Source organism: Eschrichtius robustus, chromosome 7 (assembly GCF_028021215.1).
Source record: "Eschrichtius robustus isolate mEscRob2 chromosome 7, mEscRob2.pri, whole genome shotgun sequence".
Lineage (NCBI taxonomy): Eukaryota > Metazoa > Chordata > Mammalia > Artiodactyla > Eschrichtiidae > Eschrichtius > Eschrichtius robustus.
In genome coordinates this window covers 106,218,851-106,238,126 of record NC_090830.1, presented here as the reverse complement: position 1 = coordinate 106,238,126, position 19,276 = coordinate 106,218,851, and the positions used below count along the sequence as shown (strand labels likewise).

At 40.5% G+C, this 19,276-nt stretch overlaps 1 protein-coding gene across 9 annotated transcripts in view; it reads right to left on the bottom strand.

Annotated features, from left to right (window-relative positions):
* Positions 1-19,276, bottom strand: part of PLCE1 (phospholipase C epsilon 1) — a 311,916-nt gene that overhangs the window by 28,923 nt on the left and 263,717 nt on the right. For all 9 annotated transcript variants that reach the window (XR_011074510.1, XM_068548222.1, XM_068548229.1 and 6 more), the window contains 6 exons: positions 17,139-17,246; positions 15,579-15,695; positions 12,488-12,646; positions 7,184-7,313; positions 2,696-2,817; positions 1,694-1,811 (listed from right to left, as the gene is read on the bottom strand). Coding sequence is in view for 8 of the 9 variants with exons in the window: in XM_068548222.1 (XP_068404323.1) it covers positions 1,694-1,811; positions 2,696-2,817; positions 7,184-7,313; positions 12,488-12,646; positions 15,579-15,695; positions 17,139-17,246 (754 nt within the window). In the remaining variant the exon portion in view is untranslated. The remainder of the gene's footprint in view (positions 1-1,693; positions 1,812-2,695; positions 2,818-7,183; positions 7,314-12,487; positions 12,647-15,578; positions 15,696-17,138; positions 17,247-19,276) is intronic.

Genomic DNA, 19,276 nt, shown 5'->3' with positions numbered 1-19,276 from the left:
CCTCTGTCCCATTTGCAGGGCAGAGTGTGAGAACTAGGGCTTAAGATAAGCCTCTGGAAGCCAGGATCCGCGTCCAGACCATCTTAAAAAAAAATGAGGGTTGGTATTTTAACTTCCCTCTCTAGGCCAAGTTCATATATGCTGCTTACTAACATTTAGACGGATCCCCCAATTCCAGCTGCTTTCCTGTTCTCAGAAATCTTGTACAAGGGAATCCTTCTTCTTAATAGGAGCAGATGAATTTTTCTGACTTCTATATATTTATGGACTTTCCTGTTTGTCCTCCACCTCCTGCTGCCCCATCTGGATGAGCTCATTGACAGCACACCCTAACAAGAGAGGCAGGGTAGCGCTAGGGTTAAAGGCAGGACTTTGGAGATAGACAGGCTTCAGAATCATAGTTCTACCACTTATTAACTGAAATGCACATTTTTTGGGGGGGGGGCAGTGGTTTATCAGCTTAAGTTCACTTGTACTTCTAAAAATGGCCAACTGGGGAAACCTCTCCACTGAAACCTTGTCCTTGATCTTTGCAGTTTGGGTGGAGACTCACTACCCAGCTCAGGGATGGGGCATGTGACCTAAGCCCTAGACAGCCAGAGCACTGCATGTCCTTGGCCACAGTGATTGGTTCAGGGAGGGGCAAAGGATCCAGTGAAAAACCATGAAACTGCTGCTGAAACTTCTGGAAGAGACTCATACTGAAGCTGAATCTAGAAATATGCAGTGCTAGCCTGCTGCAGCTGCCTTGCAACCGCAAAGGGAAAAGAGCCAACACAGTAGCAGCTGAGTGAGAAATATGGAGAGAGAAAGCCCTGGACCAAGCTGTACCTGAAACCCATATATCCCTTCACTTTTCAACACATAAGCCAATAAATTTCTTCTTTGCTTAAGTAACTTCTGCCACTTTCAGACAAAAGAGTCTTAACTGATATGCTCTGAAACCTTGGGACAATTATTTCATCTCTCTCAGACTGTTATTTAAAAATGGAGATAAATCCACCTACTCATAGAATTATTATGGAGTCATTTAAGATGATGTATGTAAAATACTTAGCATAAATCCTGGTATTAAGTGCTTAATATTTTAGCTATTAGATGTTATGAACATTATTATTATTAACTATAATGGAGAGATATATGATCTGAAAAATGAACATTTTATGGTATTTTCCTCATCAGCATCAAAGCAAATAATAATAATAATAATAATAAATATTTAGAAGATACTGTAACAATGATTTCAGCAACACAATTTAGTTATTTGGAGAGCATTCACAATGCCCAATTAAATAAATAGAATATTTTAATCTTTTGGTATCTTTAAATGTTATAAATGATACTGTCTAGTCTTTTTTTTTTTTTTTTTTTACCTTTTATTTTATATTGGAGTACTTGATTAACAACATTGTGTTAGTTTCAGGTGTAGAGCAACGTGATTCAGTTATACATATACATGTATCTATTCTTTTTCAAATTATTTTTCCATTTAAGTTGTTACATAATATTGAGCAGAGTTCCCTGTGCTATACAGTAGGTCCCTGCTGGTTATCCATTTTAAATACAGTGTGTAGATTTAAATCCCAAACTCCCTAACTATCCCCCCTTCTCCAGGCAACCACAAGTTCATTCTCTAAGTCAGTGAGTCCGTTTCTGTTTGTAAATAAGTTCATTTGATACTGTCTATTCTTACCTGGAAACTTTACTGCTTGGCAATAGATGACAAGGTCAGAAAGCTCTGGTGCAATCTGTCTGCTTTCCTTTTTATTCTGAGGAAGATAAAATTCTTCTCCCAGTTCCATGTCATAAACCTATCAAGGGAAAAATGATACTGGTTTACAGGGAAGGTATATGCCACTCACCTTGGAATCCCTAAAGCTCTTTGTTCCTTTCTCATGCCATCACTGTGTTTCACTTGCTCTACCTTATCCATATACATGTCCTAACACCTTCCCTAGAGAAAAGCTTTCTGAGAGCAAAGGGCTGAGTCTAACTCATCCTTCATCTTCCCTCAGAGCACAGTCCAGCGTCTTAAATGTGGAACACTCAATACATAGTTGTTGGACGAACAGACAGCGGAGTATGTATCTTCTGTGGCTCAAATTTTTGGCGTATTTTATTATTTTGTTGTCCAACAATGTCACTGTAACTATGTCTATAGATCTGCTCAGAGTCTATACACTGTGCGGCGCTTGAGGGTTGGGTCTGGGTATCTCATTTTTCTTTCTATTCTTGTTGTCCTTCCTCTGTTAACACTTCCCAATCAGGCCTGTTTATCTTCCTGGTCATCCCGAACACCTTTAAAACTTCTAGCAATTCCTTGAACGTACCAGCCTCCTGGTCTGAATGCCCTGTTTTTGTCTGCTTCTCAACACCATCGTGCTCTGATAACACTGTGTAATCACTGTTCTTTGTACTTATCTACAAGCACTGTTAACATGTTTGTCTCCATGGCCAAATCACCTCCTGTGCTATCTCATTGCCTGCCACACACTACCTCTTCAGTAGGTATTGGCTGGACGAATCGATGACTAACCTTCTATAAATTGCAGATGGGGGTCCCATATCATCACCATGTGGACTTTGGCATCTAAGGGAAAGTGAGCGGAGAGGTGAAGGGAAAGGATAGGGAGGGAGTGAAATCCTATCTGAAACTGACGGTCCAAGTGTAATTTAACAGAAACCATTCACCCACCTTTCCTTTGTTGCAAGCAGAGTTATCTGCTTTCTTTATCCTCTTGGGGATTTCTTCATTATACTCAAACTGAAGTTTGTCATTACATGATTTATTTTCAGGTCTGTCTTCTAGAATGTTGTCTGAAAATGAGTTGGCAGGCTTCAGTGAACAAGAACTGAATGCTTCACTTAAGGGCTATGGCTACATCATTGCAAGGATATTCAGGTACTTGTGCTTATCTGTAAGACTGAGGCGCTGGCTACATGTTACCAAAATGATGGCTTGAAGTATAATTTTAAAAATTTGTTAAATGATACATTTACTTTTGATTGAATAGACTAATTTACCAGTAGTTTTGGCACCATATAGACGTAATCTAAATGAGAAAGCTCATTTTCATACAGATGATTGGAACTGTGCAAACATTATGGAAGATACCCTGTCAAGAAGCTCTCAGCACACAAGTTTGGGAAGGATTTAGTGGCTGAAGCACTTCTAGATGGTGCAGGCATGATTTAATCACTCTCACTTTAAAGTGAAGCTATCAGCTTTTTTTACCTCTAGAAATGTCAAAACCAGAGGGAAAAAGACACTTACTTGCAATGCAGTTTTCACAATTATGCTTAATTGGAAAGTAAAGTTTTCATAACTGTCTATCAATTTATTAAGGGAAAATCTTAAGGATAAGAATTAAAATATATCTAAAAATTTCCAAAGTATGACAGATAATCTTATACTTTGCTCTTGTTTTGGTATTACTATTCAAAATGATTTTAAAGGTGTTAGAGATATAACATGATTATGTTCTTTTAAAATGAAAAACAAGAAAGCTCATTTCTCACCCATGATTTTACTATCTCATCAGATCACAAATGCTTAGACCAAAATATCCTTATACCAAATCAGGGCCATGCAGGCTGCCAAGAAATAAATGAGATCAATCATTTCAATTACATTTTTATTCTTATGAGGGTCACAACTTCATGCTAGTCAGGCCTAAGCAAATGGAAACAGAATGCCGACATTCATGCAGTTAAAAGGTCAGGTTCAAGTGGCTTTACCTTCCTGACTGTTAGGAGCAGGAGAAGCAGTAAGGACATCTGCTACAGAAAAACAGAATCAGAAAGGGGATAAACATAAGGAAAATTAAGGCAAAAAGCCAGATAAATTAAACTAAGGTATGAAGCAAAGCATGAATAACAACAGCTTAGATTACAAGGTAAATGAAATAAGAAATCTTCCATCGATTTAATATTTTGACTACTAAGGGATGCAAAGGCTAGCAATAAAAGAAGTGCAAACATTGTTAACGTTAATCATGCTGCCACATTCACATTATGTATTTTCAGCTACTGATTGTCCTAATACTCCCCAAAATACTTTATGTCAAATGGATAGAAACTGATTAATTTGTTAGAATCATGCAGTCATTAGACTTCATATATACGAAGTCATAGAATGTCTATATGAAATTGGAAATTCAAATCTCTACTCTAGTGCATGTTCAAAGCTAGTCAAGATAAACAGCAAGGCTGGGAAAAAATTAATTGATATTTATTTAATAAAATTTAATTGAATAAATATTCATCAAGAACTTAGTGGCCAAAAGGCAGAGTAGCAGTTCCTGAAATATTTGAGCCTCATTTGCAACTTCCTTTAGATTTTCTGGAAGTAATTCTGTGCCTAGGAACTACCACATTTTTTCTTTTAAAGCGTTCTTTTTTAAAAATAATTTATTTTATTTTATTTATTTTTGGCTGCGTTGGGTCTTCGTTCCTGTGCGCTGGCTTTCTCTAGTTGCAGCGAGTGGGGGCTACTCTTCGTTGCGGTGCGCAGGCTTCTCATTGCGGTGGCTTCTCTTGTTGCAGAGCAAGGGCTCTAGGCGCGCAGGTTTCAGTAGTTGTGGCACGCGGGCTTCAGTAGTTGTGGCTCGCGGGCTCTGGAGCGCAGGCTCATTAGTTGTGGCGCACAGGCTTAAGTTGCTCCGCGGCATGTGGGAGCTTCCCGGACCAGGGCTCGAACCCATGTCCCCTGCATTGGCAGGCAGATTCTTAACCACTGTGCCACCAGGGAAGCCCAGAACTATCACATTTTTATAACCAAAAGAGGTTTTAGACGGATTTGCTCATTTTATATATGTGAAAACTGAGGACTAGAGCTGTCACAGAGATAAACTGGGCCACCCAGACTTTAGAGACGGGTTTCTAGCCTGAGGTGCCTGCGAGGGGCTCAGAAGGCCTGTGAAAACTCCTGCAATTTTATGTAGAAATTTGAGACCATGTTTATTTCTCTGAGGGGACTGGTCACAGCTTCCATCTCATCCTCAAAGGGATCCATCATTACCAGAAGCTTAGAAACTTTCGGGGTCCTGCTAAGAAGCTGGGAATGGTCCTACCCTTAGCAAGCAGGTTTCTGTTTTCTTCTTATCTCAGCCAGAGAAAGTGAGGTTGAGGGAAGGAGGCAGGGATGAGCTCGGCACCACAAACCATGACCAAAAGTGCAAGACTGTCTGGCATTTAACAGTAGCATCAGGACGCCTTAATAGGGTAAGCTTAAACAAGTCCCGGCATAATCAACTACAAGGCCTATTTGGGAATCAGCCAGTCAGAGGACTCTTTTAATGAAATGGGAAATTATCATGTGGTGGTATTGGAATTAACTGTCATAGATCATAGATGTTAGTGCCAGAAGGGAGAACATCAGACAACCTGTAACAAAATCTTCCCATTATGCATCTGAGGGGCCTAAAGTCTAGAGTGGCGAAAGGACATTGACCCAAGGTCTCACAGTCTATTGGAGCAGAACCTGCGGGTGCTTTCCATGTATACCCCACCCCAGCACATGTGGGTTTTTAAAGAGCATGCAACTGTCCTAGAGATTCAGTGGGGTAGGGTTCAAATTTTACCCTCCTAACTGAAAATAAATCAGAAAGCTCCTTCCCCCACCTTCCCCTATGCATTTTGTTATCTGCATATCAAAACTTCCTATACTGCTATTACTAATAATTAAGAAAAGTCTTTTCTTTCCTGTTTTCAAAAGTACAGAAAAAAACACAGAAGTAATTTATGATAGAAAGTGAATTTATCTTCCAGAGCACTAACTTCTTACAGGGGCAAATAACATCTGGATTTGGTTGATTTCTTAAATGTGGTTTTCATTTCTTATCAAATAAATTTGTTCTATGAAACAACATTACCATGACTGTGGTAGAGATCCACGGGGAGGAATAAGTCAATATAAAAAGATTCATACTCCCATGACTTCTGAGGAACAGGATACAAGAAATGACCTTGACTCTTTCCCATTTTCTCCCTCTTTCGACCTCCCCATTAGAGAATATGCCCTTCGTGTTATCTGATGGGACTTCAGATCGAGTACATTGGCTTTTAGTTGACGGTATGAAGCAATCAACAATTACTAAGGACAAATATTAAATGGACAGAGACTAGTATTGCATTTGGGGGCAGAAAGAGGTTGGACTGTAGCTGCTGGCTATGACAGAGGCTCACAAAACCAAACACGGCCAGGAGACAATCGTGCTGCATGAGAAGCAGATATATGAAGGAGTGTAGCTTGATTCTCTTAATGCAAGTGGTAAACGGTTACTGGTCTGCGCATATCTGCATATTAACAAGACAATATCCTACAGAGAAGTAATATAGTCTACATTTATAACGTTTAAATAAACAGGAATATTGGTATTTTTTCATTACTAAATGTTTGTCTTTCAGAAGTTGCCAAAATTAAACAGTCTACCATCAGCAGTGGTACCTGAGAAAACATTTTGCAATCTCTAGCAAATGACACTAATTTAGTGCAAATGAAACACAACTGAAACCTAATTATCTCCTAAGAAGAATCCTTCACCTTTAATAGGTAAATAACATCATTCATGTGACTTTTTTGTATTGCACCATTAGCCATCACCCATATCTTTTTGGTGGGGCCAGAAGGAAATGTCTGGTTGGCTTAGTATGTGAGAACCAGGGAAGGGGGGCGGGGAAGGGAAATGCTGCTTCTTTCTTTGCTATGCTCTTAGAAAGCAGGAGCAAAAGCAGTGAAGGGGAGCAGCAGAAAGCACAGGAACGCGATGCTGCCCCCTGCAGGTGGTGCAGGGGAGAGAAAAGAGTCAGCCCTTGTCTACAATTCCTGCCAAGAGCATCCGCTACACCAGATGCTGAAAGGGTGGGAACGGGGTCTCTCTGCAGTAATTCCACCTCTTCCTCTAGAAACCAATTTAGGAACAACCCCTGGATTGCTTCCCACACCCTCCTACTCTTTCCTTGAGTGCTGTCTGTAGTGGCTGACAGAATCCCTTTCCAAGGAGGACAGGTCCTCCTTGCTAAGCAGCAGGATTCCAGAAACTCTTAGATAATATTACAACAATCTGTATTGTTGGTCTATGGAGAATCAGACTTATTTTTGGAAAAAAAAGACACCCAAAAAACCCAGTAGAAAAATCTTCCAGGCACTTCCCTGCGTATAGCATAGGGTTGGCTCTCTTACCGTCAGAGAGGGATTCATAGTCATAATCATATTCGTCCTCTTCATCTTCCTCTTCTTCGTTATTAGCAGGTGGAGGGTTGGCACTGCCACCATTATAAGCCTGAGCTTGCATGGACGCTAGCTGATGAGCCTGTAACATATCAGTAATTAAAGACTGCAGATGCCCAGCTACTGAACTTTCATTTATAGCTACCAAATGACCACCTAAGGCTCACCACAGTCATAAAATGTGGCTTAACCTATTTTGATTATTTGAGAAAAGCCCCAAAACTCTACAGTCACTTAAAGAGCAACGTCAATACTTCAGTGAATGTTAACGTCCCTACAGGAGGAATCCAGGAGCTTTTAGGAAACAATCACAAGGAATCCATGTGTGGTGCCCAGCCATCCAGGTTTCCTAGGACAACCCCACCAGGAGAAACCTGGGTGCTTCAGAAAACCACCATCAATCCCAAATGATGAAGAAGCAAATCAGCCCATCCATTTTGGAAAAGTAAATCTCTGCTAAGAAACTGTTTTTTTCCCCCCCCTTCTTAAAATACTATCTAAAGGCCTTTGACCTTGAGAAAAATGTTAGAATCCCTATGGACGAGACCAAAAGAATAGTTGATTTAAATAAAGTTTTTTCAACAGACCTTTATCTGAACCGTCAGTCAGATTAACAAAATAGGCCTAGAGATTTCTGGAAAATTGATGTGTGCTATCGGGGAGGTCATGTGCTTCTACATTTGACTAGAATTACTGTGAAGGAATATCACAGGACACAAGAATAAATATAAATCTGGGGCCTAGCATAAGGAAATAGTGCAAAATACAGGCAAAGTTACTTGCGTGAATTAAAAGCAGGAAGCAACCTAAAAGTCCAACAATAGAGGAGTGACGTCAGTAAACTATGGTGTATCTGCTTGAGAGAATAAGACTTGACAAATAATTGTGATATATATTTATTGAACAAAGGATACAGAATTTTGCGTGTGTGTATAGATATAATATTTATACATGTAAGCATATACATATATACATGTATCTATGCAAATATATATATAATTCTATATCCTTTGTTCAATAACTATGTATCTTTCTGTCTACATATAATGATTATAATTATATAAAACGATGTGCATAAAAGGCTAGCTATTAAATGTTAATACGGTAGGAATTCTTGACCTGTTTTTATGGCACAGGCCCCTTAGGCAGTCTGGTGAGGTAAGGTCCCTTCTCAGAATGATATTTTAAATGCACAGAACATTACAAAGGAAAAAAAGAATGCTGATACAGTTATCAAATGTTAAAAAAAAATTGTGCTATAGGAATAATATGTTTATTTATTAACATAGTAAAAAATATATAATGGTAGGTCAAGTAACATTTCTGAAATAGTGATGAGCATAAATAATTCTTGGAGATATTAGCAACAGCTGTGATATAATATGAAACATCTGTGATTTCTACTGGTGACAAAGACATAGATGCTGCCAACTTTACTGTGGTTTGTTCCCTACATTTATAATCAGAGGAAAGGCTAAATTTCAGCTAGAGGTTAGTGAAAATGAAGATGTAATTTTTTTTCGGGAATTCCCTGGTGGTCCAGTGGTTAGGACTCAGCACTTCCACTGCAGGGAGCATGGGTTCAATCCCTGGTTGGGGAACTAAGATCCTGTAAGCCGCATGGCGCAGCCAAAAAAAAATTTAATTTTTTTCATCTAATTTCATGGACCCCCTGAATTCTGTCTGTGGATATTACTAAGGTTAAGAATCCTTGTGATACAGGTTGTGTTTGGCTTTGGAATTATGTGTGTTTTAAAATAATTCTTCCTTAAGTTTTCCGAAATGTGGTTATATTACCTTTATAATAAAAATATATACATAAGGAAGATACAGTGTAGGCTATGTTGATATCGAGATAAATCTTTTACATGCCGTCTACTCCAGATAACTGGGCATTGTCTAGGCTCAACATTTTTATGGAACGCTAGCTCCATGCGTGTTAATAGCTGTCATGTAAAAAAATGAGAATTACTGTAACCACAAAACACAATGGAAGTTTAAAAACAGCATCTTACAGAAACTGAGCTTCACAGAGCCTTCATTAAATATGCTAAAGGGCACCACCGTTCTTCAAAGATCTCCAGTGCAGCATTTCCCACACTTATTTAACCAGGAAAATTTTCTTTTCTTTTTTCAGAGTGTCTCACAGGAGTGGCATTCTTCCAAGCTTTAGGAAATCTGCTCTAGGCACAAGTGAGCTACAAAAGCAAGTCTATCTGTCCTGGATAAGCAAAGGGCCTTCCTGCAGTAAACATGCAGGGTGGAGCCAAGTACCGAGAATGATGATGCCAAGAGCCCGGTGGGCCCCCTGACAGAAGGTTTTGAGAACCAATAATGGGGGTGCTGCCGTTCAAAGTCCCACTACCAGCAAATGTCAGAAGGTGGAGTGTCCAGGTCCCTTCGACGCTCAGGTACTTCCCCCAGTGCAGGAAGTATGGGACAGGTGGCCCAGCGACAGCCAAGAGCTGACTTCCTTATTCTTTGCCATATCCTACTTATTTTGAGGCAGAAAAACAGGACCCCAGCCCTTGATAAAAGCAATTCAGATATAGGCCTGGGGGTTAGAGTGGGGTGTCAGGTGAAGAACTGGCTCACATGGGTCCAGGCAGGAGCCATGTCTCATTTGCTCTGTTCCCCCAGCCCCTAGCACAGCACCTGTCACTGAGTGTGAACTGTCTGAGTCTAGCAGGTTGGAGTTCAGGAGACCAAGGGCAGAATACTGGTGATCTGGCGGGGTGTAGTTAAGGATCCTCGGCAAGAGCCTTAGCACGAGCCTGAGGCAGATGGAGGGCTTCAGAAATCCTGCTCTGAGTCAGTGCGTCCTTGCTGAGGGTGAGTTCCTTGCACAGAAAGGACCCAGACCTTCTAAGTTAGAGGGTTGGTCTGAGCACACTGGAGCTCCTGGCATGCATTCACCCAACCCCGTGTGAACTCAGATAACCAGGTCCAGACCCACAACCTGCCAGGCAATTAAAAGGCCTTGCAGATATGACTGTCAGTACCCCTTGGGAAATCATGGGGCTCTGGAAGCGATTTTAAAAAACTGAAAATGGGATTATATTGTCCCATTTTTCCAAAAGGAGGAAGAGGTAAGTTGTGGAAGTTGTATGGTAGAAAGTGCCAAAGTAATGCCTGACAGAATCTCAGAATGGATTATTTGGTTGTGAGAACACAGAAAATAAAGAGGCGATTCGCAAGAAGTAGCATAGGTTTACTAAGAACAAATCTCCCACACAGTAACCTCTTTAGACTTTGCGGGTAAGGTATTTCACTTTGTGGGAAATAACAGATAAGCAGTATTTTCCAACTTTCATGGGGGATAAGAATTATTTTAAAATAAACAGATTACCAAGTCTTCCTTATGGAAATTCCGATTTAGTTGGGCAGATGTGGGACCTAAGAATCTGTGTCTTTGAAAGTGCCCCAGCGATTGTTATCAATGTATCCTACTTCTGTGTTGCCTTTGACAAGGTCTTCCCTGAAGACCTGAATCAGAATCCTGGCTCTGCCACTATGAACTAGGTGGCTTCGAGAAAGTCCCATAAAGGCCTAGATCTTAATTTCTATTCTATAAAGAAAGAGGTTGAAGCAGATTCTGCAGAAGTCTGGGCTTCAGAGAAGAGAGCACCAGACAAGAGTGATAATCACCTAAACTTGAGGGAGGTCCTGCAAGAAGGGCCACAGGGCTCTCCACTTGGCCGTCCGGCTCAAGGGCAACTTGGGTGAAGGCACAATTTGGAAAACTGCTAATAAATAATTGGATGACAGATGTCAAAATCCACAAAGAACCTTGTATGCTATAATAACAAACCAAAACCAAGAAGAGCAAGTTTAATAGAGATAAATGTGAGACTCCTGCTACACAAAAGTTTAAAATTAATTGTAAACCTGGAAAAATGGTGAGACTAGGCATAAGTTTAGTCCTGTGGAAATAACTGAACTCTTTGCTCTCCACAAACTCAACATGAGCCTGGTAGGCGTTAAAGAATTTAAATAGCGAGAACGGTCCTAGGTTGTACTAACTGAGATATAAAGTTCAAATTAAGAGAGGTGATGGTTTCACGGTCCTTGTGCTGTCAGACCCTGAGCATTGACTTCTGGAAATCACATCTTAAGATTCACAAATCCAAGCATATCCACAGATGGAAGAATATCCAAATATTCTTAATGGAAGTGAAGATTTGGCGATTGTTCCAAATAGACTACTCAACTAGGTCAAACTGGACTTTTGACTCGATTCGACTTGAAATTAAAAAAAAATTTTTTTTATTGGAGTATAGTTGATTTAAAATGTTGTGTTGGTTTCTGCTGTACAGCTCGACTTGACATTTTTTAATCAATGACTTAGGACAAAGGTTCCAAATCTGTTGGGCTCATAGAATCCATCTGTTCTCTGGGAACCACTTAAAGCAGAACTGGAGTAGGGCCTGGAGGCTTGGAGGTGATGCTCAGAGAGAAATTAAAAGCTCTAGGCCGTGACCTAGTTTTACTTTGGACTGTCCATGCTGCCGGGGCTGCACCATTCTAGTCCTGCGGGGGGCTGAGGTTCACGCAGCAACTCTTGGTTGCTGTAATTTTCAAAAGTGGTGTTTCAGGGCCAACAGTGCTCTCCTACATAGGACAAATAGTTTTGGCAGCTGTCTTTCTGTGGGATGAGTAAGTTCAACCTGGTATATGGACTCAGTGGTCCTGGACCTGAACTTTTTCACAGATCCTTGGGCTGAGGGCCCTCCTATATAGGCAAGTCTGTGGTGCTCGGGGACTAGATCTCCATGGGTGAGGCAGGTACAGAAGTGCCTTGGGGTCCATATGCCACAGTGATACACTGTGCCAACTTCCATGCTGGGAGCACAGGGCTGCTGCTATTGGGGTTCTAATACTGACCTCAGGAGTCATAACCCCATGTCCAAGTGCTCTCCCGACAGGGGACTCTTCTTAAAGAGGACTAGAGCGACCACTGTGGGATTGACAGCTGTGAAGCCCAGGCCCAGAGACAAGAGTCACATATTATCCTGCTCAGAATAAATTAAATAATGAGGTACATCCTACATCAATTTTTCGAAATAAAATTTTATGTAAGTGGGAAGAGAGTATTTATCAGTCTATTCAGTGGAAAGCCAAAAGTCAAATGTGTCAATCAAGGAAACTGAATCTTCAAAAACTGGTTACCCATCAGTCATCTGAAAGGTTAGAATGACATTAATTTCTTTGTCCTGGGCACACAGCATACTCATAACTTCTTTAACAAGAGAGTACCTTTTGCTTTAATATATCCACCGGTGTCTGATGGGCTTTTAACTTCTTATTTTTGAGAAGCACTTTCCTCCTGAGTTGGTCAGGTGAGGGAAGCATTGGATCATCTGAGAAATCACTCTCAAATAAGAATTTAGCCACCAGTTTTTCTCCAAACACAGTCTAAAAACAATAAAGGAAAACACATAATCAATGCCCTTTATCTATACCTGAATCATCAGCTAGATATTTCAGCCCAGTTGAATTGTTCTAAAAATCCTAGGAAGAGGAACTAGGAAAGATGTTGTATCCGTGTGTCCTGCCCCCCAGTCCTGCATAGTTTCTTACTGGAAAGAAGGGAAGTGGTTAGAAGGCCAGGAGGAGGGGTCTAGGCCCCTCTCCAGGGGGGGCCCAGCTCTAACTATTTAGAAAAATACTCCGGGTCTGATGTACTAAAGAAGAAAAAGAGATTCAGTTAGAGGCTGTGATTTGTAGAATATGGTCTGTTCCAGACATGGGTAAGAAGTCACAAGGATACAAACCTTGAAGTAGGTAGGAAGTGGGGACAAAAAGGAAAAATAGTAGGGAGAATCTGTCACCACCGAGTATAAAGAACCACAGACACCATTCTCATAAAGCTTTTCTGAGCACTGGTCTTCAAAGGGAAATGTGTCTCCCCCAAGGAGGTGGGTGGTGGGGGAAGGCACAGGATGACCCATTTGGGGTGAGGGTAGAAAACATGTCAGTTTCCATTTCTAGTTATTTTTTAATGAAAAAAAGAACAAAATGGAAGCTTATTACTGCTTAATGTACAGACTGAAAATGGCGCCCTCAGTCTGTATGTCAGGCACTGTTCATGAAGGTCCCTGAGGGACGGGGGGGGGGATCTCTTGACGCAGAGGGACCAAAGGTGAGTCCCTCACATCTTTGTTTGCTAACATCTTATTGAGATGATCACAGTTTGGGTGCTTTGGTGACGACGTGTGGTTAATTTCACAAAAAGACTTTTCTTTGAAATATTCTGTAATGAGATGAAAAGTGATTATGAAAATCTTTTACGACATATAGAAGCTCACATTTTATATAAGGAAAAAGCAGTTAGTTAAAGGAGTATTCTAAGTTATACAATTTTCTTTAAAAAAAAAGTATCCTAAAATTTCGGACTTTTTCTGTGTTTATAGTGGGTAGCTGTACTTTGTTACCAGATGATGATGATGATGATGATGATAAAATCACTGTTAATCTGTTCCTATATGATAAGGGTAACGTTTTAACACTGAGTGAGAAAGTAATTGCTATTTTTAAAAAATAAATTTGTTTATTTTATTTATTTATTTTTGGCTGCACTGGGTCTTCGCTGCTGCACGCAGGCTTTCTCTAGTCGCGGCGAGCGGGGGCTACTCTTTGATGTGGTTCGAGGGCTTCTCATTACAGTGGCTTCTCTTGCTGTGGAGCACGGGCTCTAGACGCGCGAGCTTCAGTAGTTGTGGGACGCGGGCTCAGTAGTTGTGGCTCACGGGCTTAGTTGCTCTGCATGTGGGATCTTCCCGGACCAGGGCTCGAACCTGTGTCCCCTGCACTGGCAGGCGGATTCTTAACCACTGAGCCACCAGGGAAGCTCAAAAGTATTTGCTTTTTAGATAAAATCTGTGTTCTGGAAAGAGTAAAGACAGCTGTCTAAAAATATTTCTATTGTGATGTGATTTTGTTGTAGGAAACAATGTGTGTTAACATAAAAACTCTTATGTATGCACACTCAGGCTACCTGGAAGCAGATTTTCTAATGGTTAAAAAATCCTCTAAATGAAGGATTTTAGTGGAGTCTAAACTCATCTGTTAAAAATATAAAAGGCAACACCTTTTCAGTAAGTTTATAAGAAAAGCTGATTGATACCAGGAAACATATAAATTGTCTAGCCAAATTCCAATAAGAACCTTTGCCTCATTAATGGAATTGAGAAATGAGTACCATTATCTGGCAAGTGCAGTTAATGGCACCCCTTTTCCATCTGGATACAGGTATCTTTGTAAGGCATTTTTATCAGCTACTATAGCTGTTAAAGCCAAATATGGAAATAATAAACTAAACTTAAAACCAGACATCCAAGTCAGTGATCACAAAAATTTCCAAAATAATGAAGTGTAGTCAATCATATTACTCCCACTAAAAATTTAGATAATAAAAGAATAAGTTTATTTAAAATTTTTTTTATAATAGCAAAAGGGTTTTTGTATCATTAATAAATAATAGTATTTAAAAGTTATTCTTTACTTCATCCTTTCTATGTTACTCTCTTTTATATTCTATTTTTGCATGTTTTAATTAATGTATAAAATATGTTAATAAGTAGGATATGTATATAATTTATGAATAAGTCAATACACACACAACAGGAATACGTGGTATATTTTACTGATGGGGTATGCAATCAAAAAAGTTTAGAGACCATTATTCTAAATGATGGCAAAGAAAAGGCAACATGAAAGGCTAATTAGTTTTGTTGACATTAGTATTTGGGGACATTTCCCTCTAGCCATGCCCCTCCCTCCCACTGAGAGCCATATTCCCATAAATGCCTCTACCAGTGGAGGAAGGGGGAAGTATAATGGCGTATTTGCCCTTAAATCTGTCTGCATTATAGTTCCCTTGCATAAGGAAGAGCTGAGTGTTAACAGCACTATTCTGGCCAGTCTAACCTCTTCGCCACCTTGGATCTCCATATATGAAGTTGGGCCACAAGAAGATTTGACTTATTTGCCCTGAGATAGTTTCAGCTTTTCCACGTACAACTGACAGGTGACATCCTGGCATCCCTGATTTGTGGTATCAAAAGTGTTGGAAAGTTGGTCTCTTGTTATCTCTGAAGGTTTTCTGGAAATGCTCAGGAGACCACAGAACAGTGCTTCTATCACTCCAGTTGAAAAGATGGACCACTCAAGAGACAGCCCAAACTCCCAGGGCATCCCCATTTCTCAGGTCTGAGGGACGTTCACTGTACGTGCTTCACAGCTGAGGTCCAGCTGTGGCGTGGTCCACAGTGGCCCCAAATTAAGCTCAACAACAGTCACAAGACAAAGGCCAAGATACCATCCCGTCATTTAGCTGATACCTTACCTTGAAAATTTCTGCCATTTTTCGTTGCTGAGGCAATGAACAGTGGTTCTCAATCGATATGATGATGGGGAGGTCGGAGTTGATAAAGGCACTGCGATCGATGGCTTCAACCACTTCCTATGAGAGCCAAAACAGCACATGAGAGTTCAGATATCTGCCCAAGGTGTCAAAAGGCAAGGCACTTACAGCCACAGAAAGCATCTAAATTGTTTATGCAGAAGACTCTGGCCAAAGTGGTTTTTATCTTTTCAAATGTATTTTCAAGTTAAGCAACAGGCTATTTTCTATAAACACATTAAACTATTCATATTGAGTATTGTTCACATACTATGAGGAACAGCTATCAGTATCCTGAATTTAACAAATATATATATATATATATACTGAGTATAAGTAAAAGACACTGTATTAGTTACAGAAGCAAAAATGATAAGGCGAGGGCGTCCCTGGTGGCGCAGTGGTTGAGAGTCTGCCTGCCAATGCAGGAGACACGGGTTCAAGCCCTGGTATGGGAAGATCCCACATGCCGCGTAGCAACTGGGCCCGTGAGCCACAATTACTGAGCCTGCGCGTTTGGAGCCTGTGCTCCGCAACAAGAGAGGCCGCGATAGTGAGAGGCCCGCGCACCGCGATGAAGAGTGGCCCCCGCTTGCCGCAACTAGAGGAAGCCCTCGCACAGAAACGAAGACCCAACACAGCCATAAATAATGAAATAAATAAATAAATAAATAAATAAATAGCATTCCCTTTTAAAAAAAAAAAAAAGATAAGGCGTAAGATACTTTCCTGCTTTCAAGGAGTTTATAATCAAATCTACTTGGGGCAATAAGACATATATCACATATATTTATGTATGTATGTAAACACAGTTATCAACTCCTCCTTCCCTCAATATAGGGTATAAAAAGTTTTAAGAGGGCTGAATAGGAAAATGAGTTAAAGAGAAAATGCATTTTAGCCACCATCTTCACATACAAGACAGAAATAAGAAAATTCCTTCCCAGCCCAGCCACGGTTCAGAAAAAAATGATGTTACAGCCAAAGACCCTCTGAATGAGGATAGTAATTGCACAATGAACAAATAAACTACTTAGAATTTGAAATAATAATACAGTGAGACCAGTCTTCCTGGGTGACCAATCTCCCCAGGTGGAATCAATTCTCATTACTTCATAATGTTATTTAATCATCTCCTGACACATGATGTTGGCCTTTGTCAGCAGGACACCGGGAGAAATGACCTTTAATTCCTACAGCAAGAGAACAGACCCTGCCTTTTATATATCATCTTATGATGTAAAAATTTCAACAATATTATTACATGATAACTAATTTAAGGTAATGGTTACTAAACTTTGGTCAAATGAGAATCTAAGGAGAGTTCTAGATCAACTCCTAGGAAAATGAACATGTGCACATCCTACACAATTTGGGGAAGCCTTAAGACGCAGGATAAGAACTCCCAACCTAAGGTATAACTTGGAAGAGTCATTCATTTAAATGATGAATGAAGATAATGACTCTTTGTGATCTGATTTAAAGAAAGTTATGAAGCATTACCTTGAAGGGGATCTTGGTTGTCAGGGTGTGTCCATGATAAATGATGGGCATCCCATCATCTCCGTCCCAGCAGTCCAACTCTACACTCCTACAGCCTTGCAGGAGGACCTGTGGGATCAATGAATGAATCCACCCCAGATGAGCAAATGGAGATAAAGTCTCAAATTAAACCCAGCACAGGCTTCCACATATCAGTGTTCACTCTCCAGGCTAAAACAGAAGGGCCTAAGATTGAAAAGAAATATTGCATGTTGGCCGAAGGCCACAATTTATTAGGGGTGGGGAAGGGAGAGAATAGATTAAGGTAGAAAGAGTGCTTACCAGAGCTGAATACTATTGGAAGGTAAAATTTGATAGCAAAAACATAAGACCATTTTCCCATCAACTTTGGTCCCTCAAGGGACCTACACATGGTGCATCCTGAAATGAGACAGCCAGGCTATAACTCTATCTGGGCAGATGTCAGTGGAGGTGACAGAGGTGCTGATGAAGAAATGAGGCCACTGATTCCTTAGTGAACTGGCCAAACATTTATATAAATCCAATCAGGATAAAATCTCCTCTATTTAGACCCACATTCTGCCACTACCTAATACCTTTGCTGTGAACATATAGCATGGGAGAAGAGTAGAAGCAGGGAGTTATCAAGGATTTGCCTTGCTATCTAATCCTAGAACAGCCTCTACAGCAGAGATGACAAATAATCCATAAAGTCCCCTCTCCACACCCATAGCAGTCATCAGTAATCAATCATAATATACTTGCCCCCTAAGCTCTGATGTGTTATCTCACAGCCTCCTCAGCAAAGAACTCCAGGAAACACTACCAGTGAATTAGATGAGATGATACCTATTTGCTTTTCTGGATCTAGAGCTGGAAGCAGAGCTCCTGATATATGTGCTTGGGTTGCATCTCTGTAACGTTTGCTTGGGGCAGCTTCTTCCTCCATAGACTGTATTTGTGGACTATCTTAAAGATGACCATAGTTTGAAAGGGTCAACCAAAGCCAAAGGTGGATATATCTGTGAATGGGCCAACTCTCTGATTTAAGAATCCACCTAACTATTTTCATGTGACAGCAGTCCAGTACTGGGGGCTAGCGGCCATTAGACTTGCTGCAACATAACTTGGATAGTGGAATCCCCCTTATTTTAATGTTTTTATATGAGATACTTGCTAGATTCTTCCCATTCCATAGCATACAGCACCCAGTTTTCGTAGGTGACCTATCTTCCCAGGGGAAACTGATTCCCTGGCAAAGAATCCCAAGGCTATCAGTGTCTGTCAGCACTAGAGTATCTAGAGGTGTGTTGCTTTGGGCTGAAAACTGTCGTGTAATGTGACAGGTGGGACGTGAGGCTCCCTCATCTCTGTAGTGAGCCGCGCTGGGAAGAATGTTCACTGACCGGCAGCAGATGAGATGGGTTTTCAGTACAAAAAGACTAAAGGTCCTTATCAAAGTCTGCATGACATTAAGGCTTCCACATATGGCTAGAATAGGAGAACCAGGGTTGGAAATTCCAGGTGAGAACAGGGCTTTTTCTCACTTCTCATCTGCCCCGTACAGTAATCTTAGGAGGTAACTGGGAGAGCTGAGAGAGAGCAGAGAGTGGTAAGAAATGAAATAAAAGGGAGCTTCGTACTAAGTTTAATCACATCTGTGAGTCTATTTGAGGGGTTTCTGTGCCTTATTCAAAGGCTGTGACAATCTCTACTTGAGGTGTAATGTTAAGGAGTAAAAAAAAAAAAACCTTCCTGATGTCAAATAAGGAAATGCAGTAGGAATTAAAGCTAGGACATTGGTCCCTGTTTATTTTCCTGGGATAAAAACACACACACACACACACACACACACACACTTCATTTCTTTCCTCTAGAACAATGGATTTCAAACTTCTTTTGACCTTGGAATTCTTGGTACAAATGGAGGGCCAATATATAAAGTACATAAAAGAGCAAATCTTCAGTGGCAGTGGTTACTGTCTGCTCTTCTGTGTCAGCAGCTGAGGCCCCTTGACAGAACTCTTATTTTGAAAATCACTACTCTAAGGACACATCTTCATTTCATAATAAAATCCCCTTAGATTTTAGAGTTTAAAATACATACTCCAGGGCTGCCCTGGTGGCGCAGTGGTTAA